Below are 16,704 nucleotides of genomic sequence, written 5' to 3'. Positions count from 1 at the left end.
ACTGAGGTGATAACTATTTTGTAGGTATAATTTGTGTGTAACTTTAATTTCTGTGTAAATGTGTTACTTTTACAAAGATCTGACTTTTTTGCATTGGAAAACACTAGTAATTGTCATGAAAACATGACAAAGCCATTAGTGTTTTTTATGCTCGTTAACGTTTAGTTCAGTATGAAGTAATCTTTTATCTTGTACATTATTCTGTGGTTTTGAGTTATTTCCCCATCCAATGATAAATGCTTTCCCTATGTTCAGACCAGACAGGTTCAGGGCAAGTTCAGCTGGTCCATTCAGGGAGAGAGCCAGACCAATGCAGGCAGCCCAAAGACTGCACCACCTGAGAGGGAAACAGCTGTAGAGAGTGAGGAGTGTGTCAGCCCAAAGACAGGATCACCTGAGAGGGAAACAGCTGTAGAGAGTGAGCAGTATGTAAGCCCAAAGATAGGATCACCTGAGAGGGAAACATCTGTAGAGAGTGAGGAGTGTGTCAGCCCAAAGACAGGATCACCTGAGAGGGAAACAGCTGTAGAGAGTGAGCAGTATGTAAGCCCAAAGATAGGATCACCTGAGAGGGAAACATCTGTAGAGAGTGAGGAGTGTGTCAGCCCAAAGACAGGATCACCTGAGAGGGAAACAGCTGTTGAGAGCCATGAGTCTGCCAGTCAAATAACTGATTTTTTTTCACAACCTGATCAGAAACATCTCCAGTTATTATTAAATTTCCATCCTCAGCAAAAAAGTAGCAATCCAGTGGTGCAGAAAGTGTTCTGTAGTGGAGACAGCACCAGTAGAAAGTGGCTCACGTACTGTCCAGAGCGTCACATGCTGTATTGTTTCATCTGCATGGCATTCAGTAAGAGAACTGATAGCAGTCTGTTTATCAGTGGAATGTCAGATTGGAGGCATATACACCAGCGCACAGAGGAGCATGAGAGAAGCAGCGAACACAGAAATTGTGCTGAAGCTTACCTCTTGAAATCTCCCAGTGCTGATATCAGCAGCTTGTTTGGTGGCAGTCAGATGTCGGCGCACAGAGAGCAGGTCAGAACGAGACGGCAGGTTTTGGAGCGCATCATAGATGTAATCAAGGTTCTTGGGAAGAGGGGGCTTGCATACAGGAGGTCAGAAAATGAGGCAGCATATACCCTGGACAACCCATTCTCATTCCCAAAGCGTAATATACCGACGATTTGTCACACCCCTAGACGTATCATACTGAGGCAAAGGGTACCCTTCCACGTCTGTGTGAAACGCTCTGGGTTCTCAATTGACTCCAATATAAACCCGCTCGCGGCGCTGAGAAACGCTTAGAGCAGACGCTACAGCCCTCTATTCACTCCAATAATATCCCGACCACGGCCCTCCATGACGCTGCCAGCGACAATCTGAATGGAGAACCGAGGACCCTGTGCAAGGAAGTATTTTTCTCCCTATTTTAAGGATTTCTTTTAATGACATCGTCAACATTTCTCAACACAAACACATCAAAGTCTCACTGATAATTCAACAATAAAATAGCTTCATGTTGTGGCTCTCAGTATCATTTTTTTCTCCTTCGATTCTGAGAAATAAACTTTTATTCGTTTGTTTTACGGCACTCCACTCGCGGACATTTCTCTCATTTTTAGTGAAAAAAAATAAATATTTTGACTTTGTTTCTGCATAAAAATGGATTTTGATTACATTTCTAGCGAGAAATATATGTTTTATTTTCTTAATATTCACTCAGTGAATGTACATAATCACTTTGTGGCAAAGATCTCGCCAGAAAAAGACGATCCGCTGTGTTTTATTTTGAAATCAGTTTTATTTTGTAATCTACCGCGATCATACCGGATGTGGTGCGATCCTCACGGATGTGCTGTGCGATCTCATTGAATCGCGCTTCACTGTAAATGGCCCCGACTCTGCTCTCCTGTTTTAGTTAAAATATCTTCATTAAACAAACATTGTTGTCTTTTTTTTAGCATAGATAATATACATACAGTATAATTATTTATTAGACAGTGTGTGATATTTGATATATTGGGTAGAAATAGGTTTTCACAACCCTAATATGGAAGAACTACAAAACGAGAGGTCTAGGGAGTTGTAGTTTTTTTTAATAAAACAGGTTTTACCCTAAAATTGGAAGTTGGAAATACTTAATTAGTGGCTTTCCAGGGGTTTGAGGGGATGTCAATAAATAGTTTTATTTTTTCACATCTCGCACTCAGAGCACTCAAAGGGCTGTGGGAATCTAAGTCTGTTAGGGCAGATTTCCAAGGTTTGAAAAAAATAAAACTTTGTCATAGAGCTAAACCAAATACATCACCGGAAAGGTCTTGGCCTGGAGAGTAACATATATCAATTTCAAGGTTCTATAATATTCTTGCTTTGAGATATTGACCTTTGAACCTTAACCCTGGGGCATATTTAAATGATTATAACTAAGAGACAAAAAGGTTACAGACATGAGACCTACTGTTATAGAAAGGTGTTGACATGGACTATAATGTGAGCATAGTCACTAAGGGGTGGGAGTGGGGGGGCTTTAGGATATGCTGAAAAAATAACAAGTCCCCCATTGAACAAGACAATATTTAAATTTTGATGCCAAAAATGTGATTGACATCCCCTCAAACCCCTGGAAAGCCACTAATTAAGTATTTCCAACTTCCAATTTTAGGGTAAAACCTGTTTTATTAAAAAAACTACAACTCCCTAGACCTCTCGTTTTGTAGTTCTTCCATATTAGGGTTGTGAAAACCTATTTCTACCCAATATATCAAATATCACACACTGTCTAATAAATAATTATACTGTATGTATATTATCTATGCTAAAAAAAGACAACAATGTTTGTTTAATGAAGATATTTTAACTAAAACAGGAGAGCAGAGTTGGGCCATTTACAGTGAAGCACGATTCAATGAGATCGCACAGCACATCCGTGAGGATCACACCACATCCGGTATGATCGCGGTAGATTACAAAATAAAACAGATTTCAAAATAAAACACAGCGGATCGTCTTTTTCTGGCGAGATCTTTGCCACAAAGTGATTATGTACATTCACTGAGTGAATATTAAGAAAATAAAACATATATTTCTCGCTAGAAATGTAATCAAAATCCATTTTTATCCAGAAACAAAGTCAAAATATTTATTTTTTTTCACTAAAAATGAGAGAAATGTCCGCGAGTGGAGTGCCGTAAAACAAACGAATAAAAGTTTATTTCTCAGAATCGAAGGAGAAAAAAATGATACTGAGAGCCACAACATGAAGCTATTTTATTGTTGAATTATCAGTGAGACTTTGATGTGTTTGTGTTGAGAAATGTTGACGATGTCATTAAAAGAAATCCTTAAAATAGGGAGAAAAATACTTCCGTGCACAGGGTCCTCGGTTCTCCATTCAGATTGTCGCTGGCAGCGTCATGGAGGGCCGTGGTCGGGATATTATTGGAGTGAATAGACAGCTGTAAGCCTCTGCTCTAAGCGTTTCTCAGCACCGCGAGCGGGTTTATATTGGAGTCAATTGAGAACCCAGAGCGTTTCACAAAGACGTGGAAGGGTACCCTTTGCCTCAGTATGATACGTCTAGGGGTGTGACAAATCGTCGGTATATTACGCTTTGGGAATTAGAACGGGTTGACCCTGGAAGACCACACAGTTGATCATGGTAATTTCTTGGAACTCATACTTTTACTGGGGAAGTATGATTTCTATTTAAAAGAGCAACTGGACGGACGCATTGAGAACAGCAAAAAGTTGCATTTGTCTGGTGGCACAAGAGGCAGAGGCTCCCTTGTAACTTTACTCTCCAAAACCACAGTCAACTCAGTGATAGATGCAATTCACCATCTGATTCAAGGAAACATCTCCAGTGATATCAAGAAAGCAGGAATGTTTTCAGTTCAACTGGACACAATGCAGGACATCGCCTCTCAGGATCAATGCTCTATAATTATGAGGTATGTTAATGATGTTGTTCATGAGAGGCTTGTTGCAGTGCTGAAGTGCAGTTCATCTACTGGGCAGGCCTTTGTCGACATGCTATCAGAAGTTCTGGACAAAATGGTCCTCAGCAAGACCATGTGCATTGGAAATGCGACTGATGGGGCATCAAACATGCAAGGCCAATACAAAGGATTCTCCTCACTGTTGTCTGCACAATCGCTAAACCAGGTGCATGTATGGTGCTACACACATGTTCTAAATCTGGTGCTTGCAAACACAACCCAGATTGTTATTAAGAGTGGGTCCCTGTTTGCGCTTCTCAAGGTCACTGCGGTATTCATCAAAGAGTCATATCAAAGGATTAATGTGTGGGAAGAGTCAGGCCAAAACAAAAGACGTAGACGCCTTGCTCCTAATGGCGAGACACGCTGGTCGGCCAAGCATGAGGCCCTGAAGAAGGTCCTTTGGAAAGCCGGAAGATGGTCTGTACGTTGATGTGCTGTTGACATTATCAGCTATAAAGAAACAGGCAACAGTGAAACCATGTATCCGTCTCATGGCCAGAGGATATGCAGAGTAATTGCTCAAGTATGAGACGATCTTGACGGCTCAAATCTTCCTGAACATACCTCTCCATTGTCTTAATTAGGGGTGTGCCATATCGTATCGTTCATGATTATACTGGTATAATTTTTTTCCGGGTAAAAAAAATGCATATCATGATATTGGCAACATTCCCTACTTCTTGACATAGTGGCGTAAGGATTTCCTATTAATTACCAAGACTATGGTGGCTGGCCAGAGTCTCATGTGCTGCACTAACGTCACATTTCAAGCTAATGAAAGTATATCTACACTATACATTATATAAAGTTATTTTGCGTTGTGTCTCTGCTCAGCAGAGTGTAGATCACCCGTCAGTCAGTCAAAACCCCGACCCACCTCTCAGTCCTCCTCAGAGGCATGCGCGCGCATTCACACACACGCACTGAATATATATAGAGGTGCCCTCCCACTGCGCTTCTAAACAAGCACCTACTTGTCTGTAATGTATCAGTCCCGTCCCCACATCATCTCTCTGTGTGTGTCTGCGTGTGCGTGAGCCAATTTAAATACTATCAACCTGTCCGGGCGTCAGAGGTCCAAACGGTCCAAACACACTGCTGCATTGTGCCGTTCGTTAGCCGCGAGCTAACATTAGCTAACAATTAAAGTTGTTTTAATCACAAAAAGCTACTATTACTTCCTGTCACTAAACAAATTAAGTTTTCAAAATAAGAGCAAGAATCCACCACAGAAATTACAAGAAGACTGTCAAAATAAGATGCCATAAATAAAACATAGAATAACCTTTATTCTCCTTTACAATAACTAATTAAAATAGGCAATGGTTAAGATCAGTGTATATGATGGAATAGTGGCATTATAATGTGTGATAGGCACCAAATTTGGGCTTTTATGAAGAAAAAAAAAAACACCACAGGAAATGCCCCCAGACCCCCCTAGCCAGCTATTTTTCTCTCACTGTTTGGCTGCTCCATGTCCTAGTGGAAACATGTTGACTGTGAGAAATGTTATGTGAGGTGTTTGCTCACAATGAGCTCTCAAAGTGGACAAGATTGATTACATTGTACTATAAGATGTACAAAAGACCCTCTAGATGTTTTTATTTATTATTATTATTTGCTAATACTCAAGAGTCAAAAGTAATTTTTTTGTATTTGGCAACTGCTGAGATTTGCAATTTACACTACATTTAGATTTATGATTGATTTTTATTTTGTTTTACGATTGTTATTTATTTATACAGACTAATAAATCATTTTCTATATATTTTTCAGGATTTTTTTAATATCGTCAAGAATATCGTTATCGCAAAAATACTGAAATATCGTGATAATGTTTTAGGGCCATATTGCCCACCCCTAGTCTTAATACCTTCAGACGGCAGGATTGGACATCTTCTCTGCTCACAGAACTGCTCTCTGTGATAGACAGACTTGCAGAGAAGAGTGAGCTGCTTAAAAAGCTGCTCCGCTGATAAGGCGAAATATATTTAATATTATTGTTATTATCACACATTATGGTTGTAGTAATTCGTTATTTTTCATTTTAATAATGCTTTTCAGAAGTTTTATTGTGCTTATGTGTTGATCCTTAATGGTGTGATTATGTACACTAAATGATCAAATATTCTCCATTTCAGGTTGTTCTGATATATTTGAGGAGTTGTTCACCCTCTGTTCTATATGTGGACTTGTTCTCTCATTTGGGACCACTGTTAGAATTTGATAAGTGTATTATGTATTTCTTAATATTATATAAATTCATATTTCATAATTAGGGCCACGGGTCAATCGCACCGAGCACTATTGTTATACTGTGGATTTTTTCTTCTTCCTCTTCCGGATGCAATTTCATCCCGCTACTAGTCCTACAACTCAAAGAGTTGTGTGGTTTGATTGGGATCTGTGTGCTATTACTTTTCTCTACGGATTATGAATTTTTTAAAAATATCAAGAAAAATCTAGAAAAGTAGATTTCTAGATTTTTTTTCAATATCGCCTTCTAGATTTTTCTAGATCCTTCTCTAATTTTTTCTGAAGCATTTCTAGATATTTCTAGATCTTTTCCTGGATTTTCTAGATTTTTTCTCGATAATTTTCTAGATTTTTATGGCTCCTTCACAAATTTTTGCTGAAGCATTTCTAGATATTTCTAGATCTTTTCCTGGATTTTCTAGATTTTTTCTAGATCATCTTCTAGATTTTTCTAGATCCTTTTAATTTTGCTAAAGCTTTTTTAGATATTCCTGGACCTTTTTCTAGATTTTATTTCCTAGTTCTTCCGAGAGCTTTTCTAGACTTTTCTTGATAATTTTTTTGTTTTTTCTTGATCCTTCTCCAGATTTTTCTAAAGCATTTCTAGATATTTCTAGATCTTTTTCTGGATTTTCTAGATTATTTTTCTAGAATCTAGAAATGCTTTAGAAAAATCGAGAGAAGGATCGAGAAAAATCTAGAAAATGATAAAGAAATGCTCTTGTAAAAACTAGAAAAAAATCCAGAAAAAGATTTACTTTTTTTTTTTAGAATATGATCTAGAAAACAAATATCTAGAAAATCCAGAAAAAGATCTAGAAATATCTAGAAATGTTTTAGAAAAATCTATAGCAGGATCAAGAAAAATCTAGAAAATAATAAATAATTAAATAATTAAAAAAAATTTCAATATCATCTTCTAGATTTTTCTAGATCCTTTTAATTTTGCTAAAGCTTTTTTTTTTTTTTGATATTCCTGGACTTTTTTCTAGATTTCATTTCCTAGTTCTTCCGAGAGCTTTTTTAGACTTTTCTTGATTATTTTTTAGATTTTTCTTGATCCTTCGCTAGATTTTTTTAAAGCATTACTAGATCTTTCTAGATCTTTTTCTGGATTTTCTAGATTATTCTTCTAGAATAAAGAAATGCTTTAGAAAAATCAGGAGAAGGATCAAGAAAAATCAAGAAAATAATCCAGAAATATCTAGAAAAGCTTTCAAAAAATTAAAAGGATCTAGAAAAATCTAGAAAATGATAAAGAAATGCTCTTGTAAAAACTAGAAAAAAATCCAGAAAAAGATTTTAAACAATTTAGAATATGATCTAGAAAACAAATATCTAGAAAATCCAGAAAAAGATCTAGAATAATCTAGAAAAGCTCTAGATTTCTAGATTTTTTTTTCAATATCACTTTCTAGATTTTTTTTAGATCCTTCTCAAAAAATTTCTAAAGCTTTTCTATATATTTCCAGACTTTTTTCTCGATTTGTTTCCTAATTTTACAGGAAAAGATCTAATAATTTCTAGAAATGCTTCAGAAAAATCTAGAAATCAAGACAGATCTAGAGAAGAATCAAGAAAAATCTCGAAAAGCTCTAGGAAAAACTAGGCGAAAATCTAGAAAAAGATCTAGAAATATCTAGAAAAGCTTTAGAAAAATCTAGAGAAGGATCAAGAAAAAAATCTAGAATTTTTTTAAGAAAGCTAGAGAAGGAACAAGGAAAAATCCAGATAAGCTCTAGAAAAATCTAGAAAAACCTCTAGAAAAATCCAGAAAAGCGTTGGCCTTTGTCTTTTTTTCTGGCATTTTTATACAACATACTTTAATTTAATTTAAAAACATTTTTTTGGCCATTTTTGGGCTTTATTGATAGGACAGAGTAAAGGGGGAGACAGAGGGGAAGACATGCGGGAAAGGGCTCCAAGTCGGATTCGAACCCGGGCCGCCCACTTACGAGGACAATGCCTCTATGGTACACGCTCTACCAGGTGTGCCACCGGGAACACCCCCACTTGAAACATTTTTAGGCATTTTAAATTAGACGATCTTTGATACTTTTTTTTGAGGGGGTCATTTTTTGGACAGCCCACAATATGGTGTTTTATCACTTTTGGTCAAACTATACTCCTACATGTATCAACAGAGTATAATTGGGCAATTTCGAGCATTTTTAGGCATTTTAAAATTTGACCATTTTTGACAAGAGTTGAAAAACTATAGTATTTTTAAGGGGGACCATTTTTGCCTAATATGGTGTTTTTCTGTCATTTCTGGCCATATTATACTCTAATATGTATCAACAAACTATAATTTACCCATTTTAAGCGTTTTTAGGAATTTTGAAATGTGACCATTTTTAACAAAAATCGACATGCCTTTGCCTATGACTTTTTTTGAGGGGGTCATTTTTAGACATCCCATAATATGGTGTTTTGTCGCTATTTACCTACTTAACTATACTACCACATGTATCAACAGACTATAATAAGACCATTTTGAGAGTTTCGGGGCATTTAAAAATGTTATGACTTTTTCCCAAAACATTTCGACATGCTATACTGCCCTATAAAGCCTAACTGCAGTAACTACATTTTTGGTTGAAATTGATGTTGAATAGTGAAGACAAGAATAATAGATATTATCAGTTTATTTGATAAGGAAATTATTATCTTGATAGTGATCAATTAATAAAGTGAGATAGAATTATCGGAGGTTAAGGCACGTCCTGGTTTGCTGGTTGCCTCCTGGTGTGGCCGTGCTGACACCTGGCAGAGGGAGCATATGTTTACGTTCACAAAGAAGACCATTATCAGCTTCCATCTCTTCCATCTGTCTGTTACCTGCTCTTTGCGGCCTGTGTATGTTTGAGTTTGTGTCATTGATGTTTCTGTAAAAAGGTATGTTTAACATGTTGGATTTAGTCCGACTTCTCCTTTGAAGCCTCTATCAATTGTATATGTTTGTTTTTTTTCATTTTTATTGTTGATATTCTATTCTATACTTTTTTTATTCTCCCCCTTGTTTATTTTATATTTTTTCTATATTCATGCTATTTTTCCACTACCCTTGTTTATACTTCTACCTCTTTCTGCCACCCAATTGCTGCTGTAATGGTACAGTTTCCTCCACTGTGGGACTAATAAAGGTTTATCTTATTTTATCTGTAATATGTTTTTTTATCTGTAATTTCTCCGGCATAATTTCAGCTAGAGACTCCATTTAAACTTTAAACAGTAGACACAAGTCTTGTGTATTGGTGTATTAATCCACGTTTCGATAGGTCATATAGTTTTTTATCAATCCCTGTTCAATGACCATGATCATTTTTGGAGAAATTCTGAGATTATAATGGGTGTGTATTGCATGGAATGTTCATGTCACAGTGTGTGACATCATCGCCAGAGTGTAGAGGGAGAGAAAAAATTGAATAAATTTAAAAACTGAGCTCCAGGCCACAAATTCCACTCTACAGAAATAATTTATACATAGAAACGTAGGAAAATTTGTCTTCTCACTCACAATCCTCTGGTAAAGCTGTCAGAGTTATAGTTGGGTGTAGGACAGCCTCATTGGCTCCCATATTAAAAATGCAGGAAGATTTCTGAAGGAGGGAGATGTAACAGTTTTTTTTAGATCACTCTAACAAAGCTATTTTTTCATTTTTCTTAAAAAAAGAAACATGTAGATGTTCAGGAAGAACTCAGAACGCTCAAAGTGAAGTCCGATCAATGATAGGTATTATGGTTTCGCCAATAATGCTTTCTGTTCAAGGCAAGAAATTCCAGTCTGTCCACCTCTGTTACGGACCATTAGCAGTTGGTGGCAGTTAATTCTGTTGATTGCTCTGCTCTGATTGCCTTTGATCCTTTGATGTGATTACAGTTACAGATACACGCACACACACATGCGCGTAAGCGTGCACACTCCTCCAGATACACATGCTTCAAACACACACACACACACACACACACACACACACAGGTAACTTTATGTGATTTTAATTACAATTACACACACACACACAGGTAACTTTATGCGATTTTTGTTACACACACACACAAATGTGCGCATAAGCGCGCACACTCCTCCAGATACACATGTTTCACTCACTCACTCACTCACACACACACACACACACACACACACACACACACACATTTTGAAGGGCATAGGTTGCTGTATAAATAAATACTTGAAAAGGAATGCTTGTTGTAGGTGTACTCCTTGTATATTATATAGTATAATAACATTACTAGTATTAATTGTTTGAAATCTCCGAAGAATCTCATCTTCGTGTACACACACCAGCAGTAGCCCCCGTGGCCCTTTCAGAATTTCCCCAGAGGAAATTTTCTAGTTTGGGTTACTGTTGAACCAGTCTGAGGTCAAAGTTCAATATCGTATGCAAGACAAACCTCCATCTTACTCTGCTGAGACGAGCTAGAATGGAGAGCTAAATGCGGTTTTTACCACCCAAAATAAAGAAAAACATGGCAGGAAAGCGAAAGAAAAATTAACATTTTAACAATGATTGGGCGGAAGAGTTTTTTTTTTCAGCTTTGGGCAAACAGCAGTCTCTTTTCAGAAGGCCGTGAAAAAGTAACAAAAAGCAACTAAAGCTTCATTTAGAGCGGCAAACTTTTTGATGAAGAGCAAGAAAGCCTTTTCAGACGGGGAGGTCTTGAAAGAAGCTATGATGATAATTTACAAACACTGTGTTCATAGATGAGAAGTTTGTATCAAACAAGTAGTAAATCTGAGTTTTAAGTTTTAATTTAAACACTGACTCTGTGTTACTACTACAAACTGTACCAAAAGTTAGTGAGTCTCTGAACCAGAGAAAAATAGTTACAGACACATTGTTATGACTGTAGTCATTATTAGCAAACTGCATTTGTATGTGTGCCCTGTGTCTTTGTTTTCCTCTTTTATTATGCAGATTGGGGTGTGCCATTGCCGCAGTGTGATTGATGGAAAGGTTCCATGCCTGGGCCTGGGATTGGCTGCAGCCGGAACTACCTGGTATAAAGGGAGCCAAGATGGCGGCCGTCGGTGGCAGCAGGCGTTTCCTCATCGTCCTCATCTCCCAACCGGTCACACTTTCGTTTGGTTTAACTTGTGGTTATTTGGATATAATTCCCTTGTTTGAGCAGTAAGGGTGGGCTGCCAGGTTTTGTTTCTGGTTTTCTCCTGTTTAAGTAGGTAGGGAGGTAAGGATTTGTAACATTTGTTTTCTCAGGTGGATTTCTTATTTTTAAGACAGGGTTGTTTTGTTTGTTATTTTGGCTTTAGTCCACCCCTAAATTTAAGAATATATGGGTGGTTGACGTGACGCTAAATTTTTGTGTTCCCAGTGACAAATATTACTAAAATTTGATAATATTTCATTAAAATTAATGTTTTAATATGCAGTTCATTCTTCTACATCTAATCCATCTGCAAACAATGAGTATCGTTCTTCAACTATGCAAATATTCTGTTTTGAACATGACATTTGTCCATCGGTGCAACTGTCCTAGGTAGCATTACTTATCTTAAAACAACTGTAATTTAATGAAAAATTAATCTAAATACATTAAAATACTTGAATGCATCTCATACGAGTGTTTACTTAATGAATCTAGAGGATATAAGTGTTAAGGTCCCTATGTAGAGTTATTATGACACATTACATTTTGTCCGCAAAACTGGTGTCCTACTGGAGCAACGCCATTATGTAGATATAAAACAGGCATTAATGTGAACACCCCATTACTGAGAGGGGTCCTTCCAGAATCAGGAAGGACAGAAGACATCTCTGGAGCAGGTGGACTGCACACAAGATCAGTTCTGTCTCAAATATTTTCATAATATTACTATTTCCGTGCAGTGTTGGAACTGGTCGTCTTAAGGTAGTCCTTTGGTACAACGCAGTTTAAGTATTGATCTGAATATTTTTATCAATTTACATTGATTGATCATTGAAAATAATGTAAACTGATAAAAAATATTCATAACTAATATGCCTTGGGCTTATCTATCTTATCTGTTCAACATTCTCTGAATTAAATAATGACATTCTTTATTTTGTTGCACCGGTGGACACATTTTAGGACTACCACACCAAAAGTTAATAATATGCTAAATATATGAAGAATTACAAATGGACACATTCAGTTTTGAATTATTCACATATAAGGGAATATAATTGTATGTCATTTGACATATATTTTTTGAATTATTCTGTTTTTCACTTTTCACGTCAACCACCCATATATGTATTCACCGAAATTATTATTGTAAATAAATATTACCTTTTCTTAACTCATCTTTGTTTGTGGCTACTTGGGAGATGGGGAAGATGGGGCCTTTTCATGTTATGTTATAGGCCCCCTAGGCTGGGGCATAACACACATAATGTGTGATTTTTTTCTTGGCCAGCCCCAATCCGATTGGTTGATGTTCAGCACTGAGGTCAGAATAGCCAATTGGTCAGAGGAAAGGACCTGATCAAATCATGAAAAGCATGGACACCTGGCCAATCGTAGCACTCACCTACAGTGGCGGTTCTAGACCAGTGATACTGTGGGGGGCCAAGGAGGAGCCAGTGTTTAATCAGGGGGGCACATTAAAAAACGGCAAAGATTATATTTAAGTATTCAAAACCTTTATTTTAGCTTATTTAAAAATCTAATTTAAGTATATTTGGAAGAAACAAATACACTGGTTGAAACAATGAGACTTAACAACAAAGCAGTTATTTTTGTACAACAATGACATTTCTCTTTTTTGTGCACAATTACTTTTATTTTTATTTTGAAAGTGCAGTACAGTGAGAATGATCTTTTTATATAGATAATACAAGGTTTTATTGCACAATAAAACTATTATACAATGTACACATTCTGGGTTCCTTTTGTGTACAATGAGAAATTGTTTGAACAAAAAATAGGTAAGAATTGTTCCGTCGTTCATCGTTATAAATTGATCATTTTATTATTAATTTGACACGGGCCACAGCAGGGGCTGAGGGCTTCTTCACAGGGGCAGTGGCCCCTGGAGGCCCCTGTGTAGAACCGCCACTGCTCACCTAACTGTCTCATGTCCTACATGTGAATGTAGTGCAGTGTGATGTACTCAACATGAGAAGCACTTTGTTGCCTACCTTAACAGGATGCAGGTATCCACCCGGCCTGGAGGGCAGGGTGTGTTCAGCCAATGACCCTCCCTGGTCCAGCATCTCTGTTAGGTGAGCTATGTAATTAGTAGCCAGAACCAGAACATCCAGCTTGGACAGCTTGGTGTCTGGTGGGACTGAGGGCAGAGCAGCCTGAGGACAGAGGAGGAGGGGGACAAGGCTGGGGTCAGCCCTTCATTCAACTACATCCATCAATGTTCATGACACCAAATGCTTCAAAATAAAGACTGAATTGAATGGATTAACATATAGAGGGTGAACGTTTTTAATAGTCTGTCTCTTTAACAAGAAGAACAGCAGAGTGTGGATAATAAAATGCAACAACACAGTGAAACACAATACAATGCAACACAAAACAACACAAAGTAACTGATAATGGCTCATCGGTCTGAGTGTTGCAGCAAATATAAATCTTTAACTCTATGGAGTCTTGGGCTATTTTGTCCATTTTTTTATCCTTTTCATCCTGCCTGTATACACCATTTAAAAAATGTTTAAATGCCATGATGGTATGTTTTTTTATTCTGACTTACTGAATCAACATTTTGAACCAAAAAGAAACAAAGAAAAACCAACATAAATGTGATCTTGTGATTGTGTGTGATCCTGTCATCCAAGTCTTTCTTAGTTATTCTGTCTCTTTTTTAGTCATTTTGTGTCTTTTGTTGAGTCTTTTTTTAGTCATTTTGTGTCTTTTGTTGTGTCTTTTTTAGTTATTTTGTGTCTTTGACTTTGCTGAAAAAAAAAATATTTTGAAGAACCGAATAATGATACCAGAAAATATTATATTGAGAGGGTGAGGTTATGTAACAAACAAATACAAACAAACGCATTTTAATCGCACTTATTTTTGCACCACGGAACGTTTCTCACTGGATGAGTTTCGTTTACCGATTATACTGGAGCACCAACTAGCGTTCATGAGTTCAGACAACAACAAACCACAGTGAACATGAAGGAAGAAGCTGATGAGATGGGACTTTTTGTTACAAAAATCCAACGGATGGAATCGTCGATAAGAGCATGGTTGTGTTGCTATGCAACAAGGATTTCACATATCACCGCAGCACATCCAGCCTCAAGTATCACCTCAATGCAAAACATATAGCAGCTAGCGGCTAGTGTGGTAGCTAGTGTGGATTGTGTTTTACTTCAAAAATCAAAGTATTCTAGTTTACAGAAGGTCTACCTACCTATAGGCTACCTGAATTTCTGAAATGTACTATATTTCTAAATATGCTATTGCAACACTTAATGGCAAAAATTGCATGGACTTGAACAAAAAGAAATAATATTTTTGTTGCTTAAGCTTATGTATTCAGTCATTATTCAATGGTATACTAAAAATCCATGTGAAAAAAATGACTTCTCACTGTTCTCAGGTCAAATATTTATATGCGATTAAAATGCGATTAATTTCGATTAATTAATTACAAAGCCTCTAATTAATTAGATAAAAAAATTTTAATCGACTCCCGGCCCTAATATTATCACATACTAACTTTGTGGACACAGTGTTTAGTGTTGGGAAATGTGCTGGGTTTATGGGCTGGGTATGTATATTTACATGTATATGCATTTTTTGTTTTTATTCTATGTATTTTAAGTTTAATATGGTCAATTTGTTTGTGTGGAAGTTTGATGTCTTTTGTATGATGTTTGACCTGTCCGAAATTGAATAAAAACTTAAATAACAAAATAAAATAAAATAAAGTGGCCAAATGAATCCTTCATTGCACTGCTCTTTCAACAAACTCCTGCTCTCAGTAGTATTAACTCAAGGCATTACAACCTGAACTCAAAGACCACGGCTCTGTTTCCAATCACATGATGACCTGCCATTCATACTCTGTGAGCTCACACTGCACCGTATGAGGATTCTTACCATCGTCAAGCAAATTTGCATCTTTGCAGTGCAAAGAGTCTAACTGTGAGCTTCGACTGGAGAAGTCGCAGCCACTCGTCTGTGAGACCACGACCTGAGACGTGTCTTACAGGACATACTCAGCTGCCCCAAAATGCATTGCAACACTTCAGACGGTCCATTGGCAGACTGCGATGCAGATGGTTAAAATAATTTGGTCGTAATCACACATACGTGAATGCAGGGAGAGTCTGACATAGTTGTATACTGTTAAGTGCTCTGGGGTCTTTTCTAAGTTATTTTATGATAAAATGAGATTGAATAATAACACTTTTGTTCATATCTAAACATCATCATAAATCCGGCCCGCGTGGGGTTACCAGCACCTTAGAGATTAGGACAACCGCAGTGCTTTTATTTTGAAGGCCATTAACGTGCACACATAGCCTACGCACCTGCACAGAAATGCATTCTACAGAAAAACACTGAGTTTCCTTGTTACCTGTCAAAAACACTTATTGCTTATTGCTTTTTGAATAAAGTTAATAAATTGCTGGTTTACTTCATAACATACATGCTACGTGGGTCAGTGACAAATAAGGGTTGGCAAGATGTCAAATGGTGTAACCACTAAATAATTTTTAAACATTATTTTTTTAAAGAATATTAAACTTTTTCCACCTACAGTGTATTTAAGTGGACTTATACATATAATTACTTCATTAAAAAAAAACATATTTCTGAGTATTTCTACATTTACACATTAATCAATCAATGTCAATTAATCTCAATTAATCATTGAGCAGAAAATATCCTTAAAACAACCATTTTTTTCTAAAGTTTTGACAAATTATGTAAAATTTGTTATTACCATAATGTTGCAATGTAAACGTGGATTGTATTTTTTTTCTCATTTTAGTTCACTTTTGTTTTCCTGTACATAGATATCAGATTTTTAAGCAAAAATCTAAATGGAAAAGTGAGATGATTGGAGTTTTTACAGCTATATTTGACATTAACATTGTCTTATCATAACATGTATTCTTACCAGTAGCAGTTCAAAACCAGATAACTTACTACATTTTATAAAGGCATTATATTATTATTGACCAGAATTTGTTTCATAGTTTTGGTCTGGCCCTCTACAACCTTCGCAGAATCTTATGTGGCCCCTTGGGAAAATTAATTTCCCACTCCTGCTCTAGACCCAAGGAGGTGCAGGGCAAAACTTTGTACACTGTAAAAAAAATCTATTTAATTTACAGTAAAATACCGGCAGCTGTGGTTGCCAGAACTTCACCGTAAAAATTACAGTGAGTGGGTTTCCTATTGTAACTTTTAATATAAATATCAGCAAAACTGTCTGTTATAGAATATTTACAGTTAAAGTTTTGAACTA

The 16,704-nt window shown here is 36.6% G+C and overlaps 1 protein-coding gene across 2 annotated transcripts in view; it reads right to left on the bottom strand.

Annotated features, from left to right (window-relative positions):
• LOC131991289 (transcription factor 24-like) overlaps window positions 1-16,704 on the bottom strand; it is a 39,261-nt gene that overhangs the window by 12,906 nt on the left and 9,651 nt on the right. For both annotated transcript variants that reach the window (XM_059356639.1, XM_059356640.1), the window contains one exon: window positions 13,409-13,573. In XM_059356639.1, the coding sequence (XP_059212622.1) occupies window positions 13,409-13,573 (165 nt within the window). The remainder of the gene's footprint in view (window positions 1-13,408; window positions 13,574-16,704) is intronic.

This window comes from Centropristis striata, chromosome 18, assembly GCF_030273125.1.
Source record: "Centropristis striata isolate RG_2023a ecotype Rhode Island chromosome 18, C.striata_1.0, whole genome shotgun sequence".
In the NCBI taxonomy this organism is placed as follows: Eukaryota; Metazoa; Chordata; class Actinopteri; order Perciformes; family Serranidae; genus Centropristis; species Centropristis striata.
The sequence above is the reverse complement of the archived record's forward strand: the minus strand, read 5'-3'. Positions and strand labels throughout refer to the sequence as shown.